General features: G+C 38.8%; 2 protein-coding genes across 2 annotated transcripts; both read left to right on the top strand.

Annotated features, from left to right (window-relative positions):
* Positions 1-25: 25 nt before the first annotated feature.
* On the top strand, positions 26-1,003 carry mc1r (melanocortin 1 receptor). The gene has a single exon (XM_070921103.1). It carries the CDS (start codon positions 26-28, stop codon positions 1,001-1,003), a length of 978 nt encoding a protein of 325 aa, XP_070777204.1.
* A 6,548-nt stretch (positions 1,004-7,551) lies between these two features.
* On the top strand, positions 7,552-16,432 carry def8 (differentially expressed in FDCP 8 homolog). Its single transcript, XM_070918340.1, has 12 exons — positions 7,552-7,643; positions 8,781-8,906; positions 11,151-11,245; positions 11,399-11,548; positions 12,572-12,713; positions 13,121-13,285; positions 13,648-13,775; positions 14,462-14,575; positions 14,891-14,971; positions 15,450-15,590; positions 15,780-15,889; positions 16,270-16,432. The coding sequence occupies exons 2-12, from the start codon at positions 8,795-8,797 to the stop codon at positions 16,361-16,363; spliced, it is 1,332 nt and encodes a 443-aa protein (XP_070774441.1). The 5' UTR covers positions 7,552-7,643; positions 8,781-8,794; the 3' UTR covers positions 16,364-16,432.
* The last annotated feature ends 871 nt before the right edge of the window (positions 16,433-17,303 follow it).

Here is a 17,303-nt window from a genome sequence, read left to right on the forward strand (position 1 = left end):
GGCAGTCTTCACATAGAAGTCAGACATGGAAATTACCAACAGGTCCCTGCATAACCCCTCCATCCTCCATGTGGACTTCAGCCCGCTGAATGACTTTATGGAGGGGAACGAAACGAACTCCACCACCGGAGAGCGAAACTCTTTGGGCTGCGTGCAGATCCGCATCCCCCAGGAGCTCTTCCTGGCGCTGGGGCTCATCAGCCTGGTGGAGAACATCCTCGTGGTTCTGGCCATCATCAAGAACCGCAACCTACACTCGCCCATGTACTACTTCATCTGCTGCCTGGCCGTGTCCGACATGCTGGTCAGTGTCAGCAACGTGGTGGAGACCATATTCATGCTTCTCAACGACCACGGCCTGATGGACGTGCACCCTGGCATGCTGCGCCACCTGGACAACGTAATCGACGTGATGATCTGTAGCTCCGTGGTGTCCTCGCTCTCCTTCCTGTGCACCATCGCTGCGGATCGCTACATCACCATCTTTTACGCGCTGCGTTACCACAGCATCATGACCACGCAGCGCGCCGTCACCATTATCGTGGTGGTGTGGCTGGCCAGCATCACCTCTAGCATCCTCTTCATCGTGTACCACACCGACAACGCTGTCATCGTGTGCCTCGTGACCTTTTTCTGCATCACCCTGGTGTTTAACGCCGTGCTGTACCTCCACATGTTCGTCCTGGCGCACGTGCATTCCCGGCGCATCGTGGCTTTCCACAAAAGCAGACGCCAGTCCACGAGCATGAAGGGAGCGATTACCCTCACCATCCTGCTCGGGGTGTTCATTTTATGCTGGGGCCCCTTCTTCCTCCACCTCATCCTCATCCTCACCTGCCCCACCAGCCCATTCTGCAACTGTTTCTTCAGAAACTTTAACCTTTTCCTCATCCTCATCATCTGTAACTCGCTCATCGACCCGCTCATCTACGCCTACCGGAGCCAGGAGCTGCGTAAAACCCTGCAGGAGCTGGTCCTGTGTTCCTGGTGCTTCGGCGTGTGACACCGTGCACGCATAGGAAGAAAACGAGGGCATCAGGTTATCAACAATACCTCTTCTTCCTGGATCTAGGCCAACATTGTGTCAGAAGCTGAAGTAAGCCGTGGCTGATGCATGATGCCAACGCGCGACACTCTACATAACATAACATCTCTGATAAACACTTTTGTACATCTCATCGTGGATTTTATGATCATCTCCACGCATGGCTTCAGTTTTATTTGCGTGTTTATTAATTGTTGCGTTACGCCACTCCGTGCACAGGTTCCTGAACTGTGAAACATCTGGACATTCAATCCAGCCGTGACTCTCAAAACTACGCGAGATCCTCAGAGTGTAGTAAATTAAAGTAACTGACAAGCATTTTATTTTCGTTGAACGACTACAAATTGTTTCCTCTGTAAATCAACTTGGGGTTTTCACGTGGCTTATATAAAGTGCCTCTTTTTGTTGATTGAAATATGTGATCTGTCGTAACTCTGCTTCGATAAGCTATTGACACTTTAAGAAATCAAGGAAATAAACTGGAAATGTGTTAAATTATATCTACTGAATGTTAGTGTGTAGTTTTCCTGCATATCTTTAATATAGCCTATCGGGTTCTCAGTCAGTGAGACTCATTAACAGCCTCCTCTTTTGAAATAATGTCCACATTTGCGCATCATCCGAAAAAAGAGAATCATTAATTCTAATGAATTAATGCAGCTAAAACGGATAACAATTTATTATATAATATATAATATTTATTTGGGAATGTATTGGCCGGGATCATTAGTTGAATCAAAGAAGAGCAGGACATAGAAGAAATATGAGTTGTAGTGGTAGTTGGCCTTCAAACGATATGAGTCATCTTAAAAACGCTTGCTGCAGTCTGTTGGGTGGCCCTGTGTGAGAATTACTACCCCAAAAATAAATGTCCGCGTGACTGAGGAAAAATCACATGAACGGCCTCGCTCGGTGGTGGGCCTGATGCCCAGGGCACAAGAGGGTTTATGAAAGAAGGCACATCAGTAATATTTCTGCAAGTTTGTGTGGTTCTCTGAAATGTGCAAAAAAGATTCGGAGGCTGATGTGTTATGCAGGTCAAAGGAATGAGACACTTGGGCCTGATGTGTCTGTGGGGAACTTTTTGTAAATACTTTGTTGTCTATGTAACTGGCGTAGATGCTCAAGTCCATCAAAACTATGGACTTTATTAACAATTTCAATAGATTAAACTGTCCTGAAATGTACTTAAAATACAATCTCTGGAAATTAAGCTTACCATTTTATATATTTGTATCATTTAATTTAATTTAATTTATCCTATGATATCCTATTCTTTATTGATCCTAAGGATTTGTTGAAAATAGGACCTACATTTTAGACTCCAACTGACCGTTTTTCCTTTAGAAAAACTGAAATGCAGTCATATATCTGCCATGAAGTGTAGAATCCTTTCTCCACACACACAGTAGTGTAAATGCTTTGGGACTGGTGTTTCCAAATTAAGGGAAAAAGACTCAGATCCCATGATCAGGCTGTCTGCCGAGAAAAAAAAAATTCAACTTTATTGGTTAGATGATGGCTACCATGTAGTGTGAACTGTGCAGGTTAAGTACTGATAATAATGTGGACTGTTGTACACTGTAGTAACTGACTAATGCTTGCTCGAGTATTTGCTGTTGAGTAATATATAATTTACACAGTCCCCACGGTTTTCACTGAATTCATTCCTTGATATTTTTCAGTGTCGCTTTTCTATTGATTTTGAATTATAACTCACTTTACTTTTTTGTAGTATTATTTTTAATGGTATTTTTTGTTTTAATATCATTGTGTTGTTATCTGTATTTTTTATGCGTTGGAGTTGTTACAGAGGACTGTGAATGTACAGTATGGCTGTCTGGTATCTGCTATATAAATCTTTGAAAATAACCTCTATTAAAGGTAATGAGACTGTGGTACTCAATGATTCAGTATATGCCCTAAAGTAAACTTGATTCAGCACATATTGTAAATGACTGCAGCATGCATTCCTTGTTAACTTGAAACTGAGCAAAACAGGACTATGTTGTACAGTTATTTTATAGAAGGAACATGTGTTATATGTAATCCTTGATACAGTTTACATGTTATATATTTGTCTCAAATAAAGAGGCCAAAACAACAAGAGCTTGTGGTAAATGATTATTATGATTGATCACCCCTCCAATATATTTTCCATGGTTTTTCCTAATTTTTACAGTGTGCTCGATTAGATGGTCGTTTTAGCTATTAGAGACCAAACATCCAAACCAAAGGCTTCATTCATGTGCACGCTAACAAGAGAAGAGTCTGCAATTTCTCTAGGAAATGGCTGTGCAGTTAGCTCTATAGGATGTGTCAGAGGTGCCAAATAAGGCGATATACAGTGGGGTCCAAAAGTCTGAGACCACAATAACCTGGAAATAATCACAAAGTTTGAGGATTCAGAAACATTTAAAAACACAAGAAGTTATGAAAATGAATGAATATAAAATGAAGAAGAAATATTTTGATTCTTCACTATTTTTAGGGCAGCAATCAAATTTAAGCAAATGTGTGGCATTGACCAAATTAACTCCTTCGTACAAAAGGTCAGATTTCTCTGAGTTGTATCCTTCCATCGAAGCATGAGTTCAGATGACACTCTGACTGGATTTGATCTACTTACCGGAGGCTCGTTCAATTAACTCAGCTTGCAGCCAGTGTTCACCTGTTATAAATATGGCTGTGCCTCAAGTTTCCAGCAGATTATTGCTTATTAAGTAGCATTGTGATAGTGGGAAACATGGCATCCAAACGAGTGAAAGTGTCAGAAGTCAAATTGTTATTTTGAGCAAAGAGGGGCTTTCTCAGCGTCAAATCATGGCTAGACTAAAGGTTTCTAAGGGGGCTTATAAACTTGACACTGGACCCCACGGTTATCAAATTATGTCTGCTGTTCATGGTCTCAAAAAGTCTCAATTCATTACACCTTTTAAGTATCTCTAAAATATCTGCAGGTGATAAGCCAAGACAGAAGACATCAACTTGATCACATGTCAAGACAGAAGACATCAGCTTGATCACACGTCCTTGAACTTTAACATATTTACATTCAACTTTAACCCTTTTTTATGCTTCATAGAAAAACAATGTGCAACATTTACTCTCACCAGACAGAAAGGCCATTGATGTATAACACAACAGAGATGTTTTTGAAATGCTCCATTTTTAAACTCATGATCTAGTTCAATTGCTGTGCTTAAATAACATAATTGAAGGGGATTTCCTGGGTTTATTATAGTTCACCCACATGGGCATCATTGGAAAAAATTAAATAAAATGTAAACTCACAGTTTTAGCGTTTTAAAAGAGGAAGCAAAAGAGAGCAACAATTAAATGAAATTGTCATGAAATAAATGTATGTTTGCGATACAATTTTAGAATTTTTACACGCTCTACTTTTTAAGTTTTTGCACTGACTGTTTTATTACCATAATTGTATTACTTGTGCCTGGCTCTTTTTGGCAGAGCTTTTGGTGTTTCAGAGAATTAAAAATGAAACCAACAATGAATGAAAAACCCTTCAGTGTGATAATCAGAGATCTGTGTCTAAAAACAATTGGTCACCTGGACCATATAATAATCTCTAGATGCTAGTTGCTGCAGGCCTCATAGCTTTGAGCCTTTTGTTAGATTGGTTTGTAACTTTTGTAACTAATATGTACTCTCAATTCAATACTTAGTGCTCTCGAATGAGTAATTCCTGCCTTCGATTTAATCATTTGTGCACACGGACTATTCATGCTCTTGATTGAATACTGTTTTGGCATGAGGTACCCACTTTCAAGCTCTGCCTCTCACTTTCGCCACCCAAACAAAGCCACACAAAGCCATTCCTTAATGAAGTGCTGTCTCGCACACAGGACAACATCTAATAGCAGGCATTCAAGCTCCGAGACAAAAGCCACAATTTGTGTGGCTTTATTTGGTGGAGGACCTCTCCTAGTAATGTTAATTAATACAACTCATCCCATCTAGTAACAGTCTACCAAGAGTCTAATTCCAAGGGCAAAGACCAACAGTAAGTGATATGTTAATATGTGTGCATGTATTTAAGAAAGCTTTGCGTTTTAAAGGGGATAATAATATAATAAATAACATTAACAAAATAATAAATGGTTGGTATTAATATTAACTTCCTCACATAAGAAACATAAAAATTGTTTTGTGCTAAATATTTGATTCAAAAATGTAAAAGATGCAGTCCACGTACTTGAGAGTTTGGTTGGGACTATGGAGGACCAAACCTGACCGGTATATTGTAAGTGAAGTGATAAAATAAATACATTTTAAATGAATAAATAAAATGCCAAATACATTTTAAAATGAATCTATAAATGCTTAATGAATAAATCTCATTATTTTTCTTTTAGTGTCATATTATTTTTAATTACTGAATTTGTATTTTCTTTTCATTATTTCATTTTTAAGTCAGGATTGGTATTCCATACTGGGCATGAAGTAGAATTATTAGCCAGTTGGCTAATTGGGTGATTATCAGAGGTAGAGAGAGAAACAACTTCCTGTTAGTACACGGTTAAAGCCAAAGGACGACATGAGCGTTGATGTGCTTATCTTAAGATCATAATGGTATCACTCTCGTCACGCTCTGACAATACCCTATACCTGTTTCACCAAACTTGTGCTGCTATCATAAAAATGCTCAACAACCCTGAGTTTAGGACAATCGTTGCATGTTATATACACATACATGAATGTCATATTGAAATCCTCTACAAATACTCTTAAAGACTTTCCATCATTGTCAATGAAGTAAATAACATAATAAGTAAATAAGATAAGGAAGCAGACAGAGCCATTGCATATTTTCCACTTGACTGTAATTATCGCTAATTAGCCCAAAGGATGACCAAAGTGTGACTGTGTTATTTGCAGAGAGCAGCACGTTTACAGTTAGCGTTACTTGTCATTTCATTTAGCCGCACAAAGCAGCTCTGTTCACAGCAAATAAAAATCCCCACAGCTGCCGTCCAACCAACAAACACACTCAAGCTATAAGTGTTCAAGGTTATTCATATGACCAGAAACCAAGGCTCTGACCCTCAGGGATGGACACATTTACATGGATTGATCTTGTTTTAAGAGCTGTCTTTTCCATGTACTGCAGATGTACTATAGTGGTAACCCCCCATAGCTCTTGCTTTAATGCTCTAAAAATAAGCTCCACGTGAACCCCACATGATCACAATTTACACTAACTGCCAAACTGTTGTAAATGTTAATATTTGCCAGCATTTTAAATAAGCATTGACCACATTATTATTATTGAATACTATAATAGGAATTCTGTTATCTTCTGTACTCATCTCAAAAGACTGTCAACTGCTGGTGAGGCTATTTACACATTAAACTTAATATGCATGAAATCTTCAAAACTTCACAAATTATTTTAGTTAATTTGCTCATATTCCACTGAAATGTTAAAGTATTTTCATTAACAGTATTTTCATTTCAATCCCTGGTTGTTGTAGGTCACACAAGCCGTGCCTTTGCAGCCGCTTTCCCATAAACATCTAAAATATAATACCACACCTAATATAAATGCATTGCCTGCTCTGAGTTGTAAATTTTCAGTTTATTTTAAGTGGCCATTGCAGTGTGTTTACACTAAAGATGCAGCATGGCAGACAATATGACAAACTGGCATAATTGTATGGAATTTCTAAACCAAGCATACTGTATTGAAATTGCTGTATTGAGTTGATATATATTGATTTTCTATCTTACAAACAATTTAGGTCGGTGACGTCACCAGCCTAATTGATGCAATTGAGCAATCAGATGGCACTGTTGTTTCCTAACACCTACCTACTTGAAAGTTTGAAAAGGCAAAATAATTGCAATACTAAGGGCATTTATAGAGTTTCATTTTGATTTTCACAAGAAAGTAGGCCAACTATATGCATTCTATTTGTCAGACAAAAGGTTCAGAAAAACACATTCCTTAATTGATTTTCTTGAGACGCTATGCATGAAAATGTGATAAAAAGCTCTGAATGGTATGATAAGAAGTGCAATTACTAATTAATCAGTTATTATTAGATGTTCTGGGAACTAACTGCAATGCATTAAAGGAAAGGAAAGCCCTACCATGACATGCAGCCTACACTTTGAAGGTGATGTTTTTTTCATCTCTGAGGAGGTTACATGGAAGGTACCTAATATTTCATTGAGAGGGAAAGAGACCGAACATTAGATACGTTTATTTTCAAAGTAAAAGCATTACTTCGGTATAAGGTAATGTAGCTTAATATGCCACATTTAGACAAGAGGCAGCATGTTTCTATTCAATGTTTGTATTAAGTACATGTAACTTATCAAATACATTCTGAATTTCCTCGTATTAATCACACAATGCTACTGCATGGCAGCCATGAAGTGTTTTATTTTGAAAATGCTAACCGGAAATGCATTTTCTTTTCAACAATGGCTGACTTGCCTCTTTTTGCCTTATGATGTTGCTGGTGACAGAGACAAAACAACACGGGGAGAACTGTTCATATTAACTACAAGCGTCGACTATAGAATATATTTTACTGTCGATTCCTTGATGATAAATAAGGTCAACAACGGGGTAAGCTTCCGACCAGACCGACCTGTGAAATTAGCTAACATTGGCATCAAAACAACTGACTGGTTTGTTTTGAAAGCTAGTTAGCTAGCTAACGTTAGCTGACTGTTGACATATGTGTATTGATGGTGCTGTCCCTCTTAATATTGTTTGCACAGCTGTGATTAATTATATTCAGTATCCAACATGTTTAGCAGTAGTACTCGAAACATAATCAAGGTTGCCGCTGTATAGAGGAGGACTGTCAACTGCAGTCCTGATTGGTTATAATTGGTGAGGAGAGTCTTCAAACGTTTCTCGGGCTTTGCGGTGTTTTCTTGCTTGGCCCCATGAGCTGCCCTCGATGATGAGAACACTGATAAATAGTGAATGGAGTGTCTGTATTTGGATCATTCTTTAAAAAATGACTTCCTGTTATCCAGCTTTGCAGTCTGCTAGGTGACAGTGTTGTTATTGTCCATCTGAATAGGGCGCATTGATTTTCATAGGAGTGCTGTGGTTTTAATTTCTGTCTGCCATTTTAATTGACACGCACCCTCAAAACACCAGCATACCGGTAATGTGAATCACATAGTTTTTATTTCATGTACCACAGCCTTTTGGGAACTCAAAGCTAGTTGAGGTTACCTGTTAACATTTAGCTACTTCAGATCTATTGCAGATCACTTTCAATTTACAACTCTTTAAGAAACCTCCATTCCTTGTTGCTGTTATGAAAAACAGTCCATGTTTTGGTCATGCTATTTTTGTTTTCTGGTTTCTAAACACATCAATACATTATTCATTTTGGACATTTATTGCAAAAAATGGATGTTGGTGTCCAAGTCAGTTTACTAGTCAAATGGAGTACTACTCAACCTGTGAAAACAGTTGTGTATGTCTTCTGTGGCTCTGGAGTAGCTTTGTAAAGTCTGAGAAAATTACCCTATAACAAGGTTGAAAGATGTTACTTTACTTAAACTGGCTAGAAGCAGCACAGTTGATTGGGATCTGAATGGGAACACACTGCACAATAACTATGCAGACTCATTTTGGCTTCCATTAAAAGACGACCATGGTCCTCCTTCCTGCTTCAATTCATAGACACAAGACACAAGAGAAATGAACCAGTGTAACTGTGATGTATTTTGTCTTCCTTAGATGTAGCCGATGAAATGGAGTATGATGAGAGACTTGCACTTTTCCGCCAAACCCGGCTCAATCCCTTTGATCGCGGAGAAGAAGAAGAAGATGGTCATCAAGGAGGCAAGACGCCCCCACAGCATGGTAAAGTTTGCCGAATTCTTCACAGGCAAATCATGATACAGCCATCTCAAGTGTAGAATATATGACCCCACTGTAAGGTCACTTTCACACCTGTAGTTCAGTTCATGGAAAAAATAGTGTTGGCTTTAGGTTGGAGTCTGTTTCATGTACACATTAACTTATTACTAATGAACCAAGAGGTGTAAATGTGAAGTCATATGAACATCATTTATTGGACCTCATTCATTGAACAGTTTTGGTGACTGTTGTTCTGCATCATTATCGCTACACTGACCCACATGGAAAAATGAAAACAAAGTTTATTCTGGTGACTGACAGCAACTCATACTGCACTTCACCTCACTTTATGGGTTTATTTTCTCTGGTGGTCACAAAGACCTCATGAAAAGCTGATTAAGAGCATTATTAGACTGCTCCTGGACCTGATATGTCATGTCATATATTTCACTCTAGGGATCTGCCAAAAGACATGGAGAAGGACTCAAGCGCAACACAACTCTGTCTTACCCCCGTTTCACGTTCCGATGTATCATGGAAAATCCCAGAAATTAAATGCTGAAGTGCTGTCGATAGAATTGGGAGGATGAGAAATTAACGCCTTTCAGCTCCTATCTTGAGGAAATGTGTCTAGTCTACTTTGGCAGACGTCCAGCCATCGTTTTAATATTCTCTGAAAAGATGTCTGGTTTGGTCGACTGTGAAAAGAGGCTTATTAATGTCAATGTTGTGTAAAAATAACAAATGTTATTGTCATGAGGAGGAAAAAATACCCGGCTCTCCTTGAGTTAGGATAAAGATAAATTATTTTACTGATCTATGGGTGTCTGCCTAATATAGAGATGTTCTTACTAAGATAAGATAATCCTTTATTAATCCTTCAGTGGGGAAATTTAGACAAGATATAATAAATAAAAACAATAAATTAAAAAAAGCTTATAATATGTTATAAAAAAGCTACTAAAAATAACTATAATTTACTAATTTACTAATTCACAAATTCACAGAAACAAACAGATGGGTGCTGCAGTGGGAGGTGTTTTCTGAGACCATGGTTTCTGCTTTTCTAAATGACACGTGCTTGCAGATGTAAACTTACAGTTCCAAATACAGTGAGGCTACTACGTGCTTAGATCATGTCACTGTGGCTCACTCATTGTACAGGACAGTGACTCCCTAGTGAAACTGATTTTGAGTAATTATTTCATTCAAATATTTACACAGGTTAAACAGTTTCTATCTAGTCTAGAACAGATCCTGATACATAAAGAACAAACGAACAGTTTTGGGCAACTTTAAGCTCATGGAAAAGGAAGTTGGAAATACTGTAGCTCAACCAGAGGAAACGAAAAGCATAAGTGTAAGCAGTACTTTAGTAATGCTTCCTGTATTTTAGGATTTGGGAAATAAAACACTTTTTGTTCGAATATTTTTAACAAGCAAGCCTGACACACTGTTAGCTGAGCTGATTTCACTGGTATCATTCGTGTCTTTCTGCTTCGTCGTCCTCTCTCTGTCTGGCACTGAGAGGCTGAATTCACTCGACATGTTTTGGTCTGAGGTGTATGCAGGTAACAACCGCATTTGTCTGCACTTTTTCTGTAAGATTGAAAGTAAGTTTGTTTACTATGTGTCATTTGAGTGTCTCCCTGCAAGTGATATTTTCAGCATATAATGGTATTATGGTAGTATTAACAGATATTTGTGAGCATAAACAAATTTGTGAAGTCATGCATCTACTGAGGATCAGAATCATTTCACATTTGTCTGGACTTTTCGAGACCAATGCACATAGCACACATACAGTCATACTCTACATGTACAGTACCACAGATGAAACACATTTTTGTACAAAAATAGTTGATAGTAGCAGCAGTAGTTGTCCATATAGAGAAGAAGAATGTTAGCGCTGCTATTTAATAGATTTCGAAGCATACCATACGAAACAGATTGATTGTAAACATGTAGATGCGCAAGTGATCAGCATTTCAACGTTCATTCAGTTTGGTGAGCAGCAGTTTTAATGACACAGTAGGAGTGGCTTGGTTACACATTACCACGACTGATAAGACAATTACCTGTGACTCACTTCAGCTCCTTCAGCTTTTGATAAAAAAAAAGGGATTGTCCTGAGTGACCACAGTCATATGTGTGAAATTAACATGCATGACTGAGTGCACTTAGCAGAGCATAGTGTGTATGCTTACAAGAAGAACAGTACTTTATGTCACGTTGCCCACTTTTCAGAAGCAAGGCCTGAGCTGTTCTCTGGGACCAGAACCCACAGTTCAGATCGTACCATGGACCTTGGTCTAGCTGAGGACCACTTCTCAAGGCCTATGGTAAGTAAAGCATTGTTCCCGCTGTCCGCCTCAACTATCAACAAAAAAAATGAAACTGTTTCATATTGTAAAACTGTGAGTGCTTACGTACAGAACGTCCTATTTTATTTACTGAATGTTGAGACATGCTTTTGCTCTTGTTCACGCTGACAGGGTTCATTTGTGGCGTCCGACATTGAACAGCTGAAACTGGCCATAGAGGAGTGTAAAAAGCTGATCTTGGAGCTGCCAGAGCACTCGGAGAGACAGAAGGACACTGTGGTGAAACTTATCCACCTCCGTCTCAAACTGCAGGAGCTTAAGGTTGGAACTGAGGAGTGAATGGAGAAGTGGATAATGTGATAGCGTAGTTGTTGGTGCTGGCTCAGTGGGACAATCAGTTAAACTTAATATCATTTCTCTTGCATGCTTTCAGTTTTGTGGAATGCATTGTATTATCTAAAGAGTGCCTTTTTACTGTATTTCTGGAGAGGCATGTCCTGAAACTAATGCTGCATTCAAGTGCATTTGGAAAACATATAATTTAAGGGTTAAGAATAACCTAATGGGTGCAGTAGTTTTTTAATGTAATTGTATTGTAGTTGGCCTGTAGCTGATAAGTAATGCTTATGGGTAGAGATCTTTGTCAGAGAGGTAAGATCATAAAAAATCTTGCTGGGCCTTCTATGTGCTAACAACACATTTCAAATGATGGTTTTCTTCAGCTTTCATTGTATCACTTTGCCCTGTATGAGATAAATCAGAGCAAGCATTGCAGTCATTCTTGGAGACTGATGAGGTGATAAGCAAGTTTGTGGAGATCAGCAACGTCCTGCAAAACTCCTCATGTTCCAAATCTGTTCCGTTACTTGTGATTTTCTTTAAATTACATAGTGCAGTATTACTTACAATCTAGTTTCTTGCAGGACACGAGAATGAACAAATCCATTTATCAGTTAGTTGCATTTTATGGAAAAGAGTTATTTAAGTTTTTACTGATATTGTGCCATTTGGAACCATATCATGTGAAGCAGCTGAATGTCATATGCAGTGCTGTATACTAAAAGGAAATTTCCCAGAGCACTTTGTGATATAAAAATGCAGCTGAATGTTGAATTGCCATCTGATGCAAGTTGAACAGGCAAGCTCTGTCAGGGAAGTAGATATTGTCTTTGATGCTTCAGGGAGGATCATACAGCGAGAACAGAAGGACTATACAAATAAAATAATTTTATTGAGTTTGTATCAGATCATAATATGAACGCCTAATGTAGTCTAGGAGGTGGTGTTACTGCTTTGTTGGATGTCCTGGTGAATTTTGTTTTGGCACTTTGTCCCTTTTAAAAGGACCCTGAGGAGGATGAGCCTAATCTTAGAGTCCTACTGGAGCACCGCTTTTCCAAGGAAAAGAGCAAGAGCGTGAAACAGACCTGTGACAAATGTAGCACTATCATCTGGGGCCTTATCCAGACTTGGTATACCTGCACAGGTGAGACACACTACTCAGTGTATCAGTCTGATACCGCACCAAAATATCATACCAGCTCTATCTGAGTATCCTTTTTTGTGCTCCATGCATGAGCTCACAATATGGTGCTTCCTCAGAGATTCATTTGCAATCCCACCATCTCTCTCAAAGCTCCACATGCATACTGTTATGTTAAGATGTGCTACTATCTGAGAACAGGAATTCTCAGACTTTGATTCAATATTTTAGATTTTAATTTTATTTTGTCAGGTTTCCATTTAATTTTCTCAGAATTGATTTCTGAAAAGTGGACTCAGTGGGAGCATCTTTGTGCAGCTCTTCAAATCCGTTAACCAGCCGATCGTACCAAACCCATTGGGTATAGTGGTAATGTCATCATGTGTGTGTTTGTCCCTTTCTTGTTTCAGGTTGTTATTACCGTTGCCATAGTAAGTGTATGAACATGATCACAAAGCCCTGTGTCAGGTCAAAGGTCAGCCACCAGTCGGAGTACGAGCTTAGCATCTGCCCTGAGATAGGACTAGACCGGCAAGACTACCGTTGTGCAGAATGTCGCACTCCTATTTCACTGAGTGAGTACAAATGTACTGTGTTAGTTTGTGTTTGGCAAGTTGAAATAGGGAAACAGAAGATATAAAAGCGATTTATGTAGGCTGATTTGAACTGATCGAACTTAAGTTTAATAGGCATGTGCACAAAGTTGTACATAAGGTTACTTTACAGCCATCCAGAAGTTGCTGATTCGAAATTACTGAGCTAAGAAAAGTTGAGTGTGCACATATTTGACATGGAATCATTTTCAGGAAATCTTTATTCTCTCCTACATGTCCAAACACTACATGTTCAATCAGGGTGTTTGAAATGTATTTAACATTTTTATTTATAATTTTATTTATAATAGTTTTGACTGTACTTTGCCGTATTTATCTTGTAGGGGGCGTGCCGAGTGAAGCCAGACAGTGTGACTACACAGGCCAATATTACTGCAGCACATGCCACTGGAATGACACAGCCATTGTCCCAGCTCGCGTCATCCACAACTGGGAGTTTGAACCACGCAAGGTACCCTCAACAGCCACCATAGAATACGTGTGGCCACTCAACATGTAAAAACATCTTCTGCCCTTCATCTTTTATATATCAATCTATGAGACGTCTTTAGTAATACCCCTTTCAAACAGGAGATGAGTGTATGATGTGGGTTTACTTAACACATGTTACAGCAGCGTTTGAGTCTTTGGATGTGTCAATACAGTGTATTATTGTCCGTTTGTCGCTGTTGAAAGAGACTCAGATCTGTAACTGCAACTGTAAATGCTACTGCTAAACATCAGAATTACACAGAATTATATTACAGAAGCATCAAATCAACTTAAGGGGGCACTCCACTTATTTCATATGTCAAAGTCAATATGCTAGTCGTGAGGAGTGCTACACAGCCTGTAAAGGAGCTTTGTCGAGTCTAAGAAAATGTCTCAAGGGGAGTCAGCTTAATGTTGTTCCAATAACATTAAATTACATTCCCATCTCTAATAGAAATGCCTGTTTATGAAAGCCAGTCAGCATCTGACCCACTTTCAAGTTCCACCCAGGTCAGGAGGAGGTTTTGGGAATATAGGTCAGATTATGCGCATTATCTACCAATACTGGTTTAACCCACGTCACTGTGTTGGTATAAAAGGGGTGATAGTGTGTTCATGTGGGCGTATTCAGCCCGTCTGTATTCTGACAGGGTGCCTCTTTTTCAGGTTTGTCGTTCCTCATTGCGCTACCTGGCCCTGATGATGCCACGACCTGTGCTGAAGCTGAAAGAAATCAACCCGCTGCTATTCAACTTTGTGGAGGAACTGGTTGAGATCAGGGTGGGTAGGCACTAGTAAAGACCCTGTAAGATATTGCGGAGCTTGAAGTAAAATGTTATCAGTGTATCTAATTATCTTTGACAGCTGTGTGTTATCAGTTTTAACCTGGAATCCCTTCTGAAATTATTTAACCTTGACATCTTCATTATAGTTACTGTTACAGTTGTTTCTATACCCAACCCTTTCTGGCACTTTGTCTCCATGTTTTGCAACAGGTGCTTTTATGCTGAAAATCAAACAGCTTTTGTATGGAGTACTGTTAGCACAGAGATCATTAAGTGTGACTGACAGCAAAATGTGTGTTTTCCTTTACAGAAACTGCGCCAAGATATTCTGTTGATGAAACCCTATTTTATTACCTGTAAGGAGGCCATGGAGGCTCGGCTATTACTACAGGTCAGCATGTGTTTACAATATCTATTCACCACAAATTAGATTGACTTTGCATGGTGCAAAGTCAATCTAACAGCACCACCGTGTGGTGGAAGTGGAGAAAGGTTCCTGATGTTAAATTGAGACACTGTACTTGACATTAGACCCCTACAAATACAGTCAACTTGACTTGACTATTCTTGGGACAAGTTCAGTATCAGCTCAAATACTTTTTTGTAATTTGTCCTCCTAGTATGTTAGAACTTTGCAACATGTGCATTGATATTTGTGAAACTGTTAAAAAGGCATTCCAACAGACAAAAGTATTGAAAAAACTGTTTTAGTCCACGTTTAAGTGCTTTTTGGTTAGTATGATCTCATACATTTATTTAATATATTTTCCCTCTGCAGGGTTGGGTGTCATGGTATGCAAGTTGCATACGTTTTACGATCCTATAAGACATTTTCATAAATAGTTTTCTTTTGTGTTTGTGTTCACCAGCTACACGATCGGCAGCACTTTGTGGAGAACGATGACATGTACTCACTACAGGATTTGATTGACATCTCCAGTGGCAGACTCAGCTGTTCCCTCACAGAGATCCACACCATGTTTGCTAAGCACATCAAACTAGACTGTGAGGTGAGCTCATGCACAAAGAACAATACTAATCACTTCCCTTTGTTAGTAAGCATACTTTGGTGTGGTCACACGTAACGTAACCTTGTAGTATCTATTATTAGGCAATAGGTACTTATTGAAGGAGTAGAAAACACATAACCGTCCTGAAACCCTGACTTTCTGTCCCATTTTGTATGTGTGTATTTGTAGCGTTGTCAGGCCAAAGGATTTGTGTGTGAGCTGTGCAAGGAAGGAGACATCCTGTTCCCTTTTGACAGTCACACCTCAGTTTGCCACGAGTGCTCTGCCGTCTTCCACAGGTTAGTCACCACCAACCAGTCAGAATGAAAAATAATGCAAATTATGTGATTGTAAGCTGTTTAAAATGTATTTGTGAAAACATTTGTGGTAACAGGTACAAAGTGCCTCAGTTCTAAAAAAGAAAAGTGGACTTTTGAGTGGAACGACTCGTAATCCCAAAGACGTCCAGTTATTGGGCTAATCTTGTTTAAGACCACAAATTAACAAACCTTCAAACTGCATACAGAGAAATAAGGAAGGTATTAATGAGTTTGTCCCACTGAACATACTGTAGATAGCAACAGTACAGTTGAACTGAGCTATCCCTTTAAAATGAAAAACAACACATTACCCAAACGGACACCATTAATATGTTGGTGTTTGTTATGTGTCTCTTTAGAGATTGTTACTATGACAACTCCACAACTTGTCCACGATGTACGCGAATGACTGACCGCAAGCAGGACGAGGAGTCAGACGTGAAAGATGCATAGCTCTGGAGCGGACCACCTGTTGTTACTGGATGTTGCACTTTGCCTTGTGATCAAGAAAGTCTGATAGAAGCTTTTCGTCTTTTGTTTTGTGCATTTGTTCAGAGCTGTAGTGTCTTTATCTTCCTGTTCACTACATAATGAAGCAGGGTACTTAGAAACCCATCTGGAAATTAATATATATATATTTTTATCCAACTTTTTAATCCATACTAAAATTGGATGTACTGAACACTGTGTATGTGTGTTCGTGTGAGTGATTCGTGTTGATGTGTGTTTGTGTGTGTGTGTGTGTGTGTGTGTGTGTCTGCTTGTATAAATGTACAAAATAAAAGCCCTATAGAGAAAAGCCACCTCATCAGTAGAGGTGATGCATGCAGGAGTTGTATATTAACTGTTACAAGCCTCGACTGCATTAATCTATACTGCCAACTTTTGCTGAATACTACACTTTAAGGTTGCCATATACGAAAAATGGTTTTGAATTTTAAGGATTACAACTCCAGCATCCAAAGACAAAATCATTACATTATATTAACCAGAAATTTGCCTTTCAGCTTCCAGTTGTATGTTTTTATTTTAAAAAAAGTGAAGTGAGTGACCTTGCACTGAGATGTCATATCCGAGCATCAGTTTAAAAGGTCATATAACTTAGTAGGATGCATAGTGTTTAATGTGTTTACAATAAGAAATTAATTAAATCTGTAAAACTATGTGATCATAACATCACTGTAACTTTCGTTTTTTCCCCTATTTATACATATTCCATCATCATTTCCAACGCTGTTTGTCTCATACTACTAAGACTTTAAAAGGTCTTAAAAATATATTTCCAGGCCTAAAAGCAATATTTTCTTTTCAGCATTCCATTTTCCATTTTTACCTTAAAGTATAGGCCTGCTTTGAGTTTGATGATTGTCAATTAGCCACCCTGGATTCTGGA

The sequence above is a fragment of the Enoplosus armatus genome, chromosome 1, assembly GCF_043641665.1.
Source record: "Enoplosus armatus isolate fEnoArm2 chromosome 1, fEnoArm2.hap1, whole genome shotgun sequence".
Taxonomy (NCBI): domain Eukaryota; kingdom Metazoa; phylum Chordata; class Actinopteri; order Centrarchiformes; family Enoplosidae; genus Enoplosus; species Enoplosus armatus.

Excerpts from the sequence above, each read along its gene's own strand:
- def8 (XM_070918340.1), top strand. The coding sequence starts at position 8,795 with ATGGAGTATGATGAGAGACTTGCACTTTTCCGCCAAACCCGGCTCAAT. Across the intron at positions 12,714-13,120 it reads GACTTGGTATACCTGCACAG|GTTGTTATTACCGTTGCCAT; the intron begins GTGAGACACACT and ends TTCTTGTTTCAG. Across the intron at positions 15,890-16,269 it reads TGCTCTGCCGTCTTCCACAG|AGATTGTTACTATGACAACT; the intron begins GTTAGTCACCAC and ends GTGTCTCTTTAG.
- mc1r (XM_070921103.1), top strand. The coding sequence starts at position 26 with ATGGAAATTACCAACAGGTCCCTGCATAACCCCTCCATCCTCCATGTG.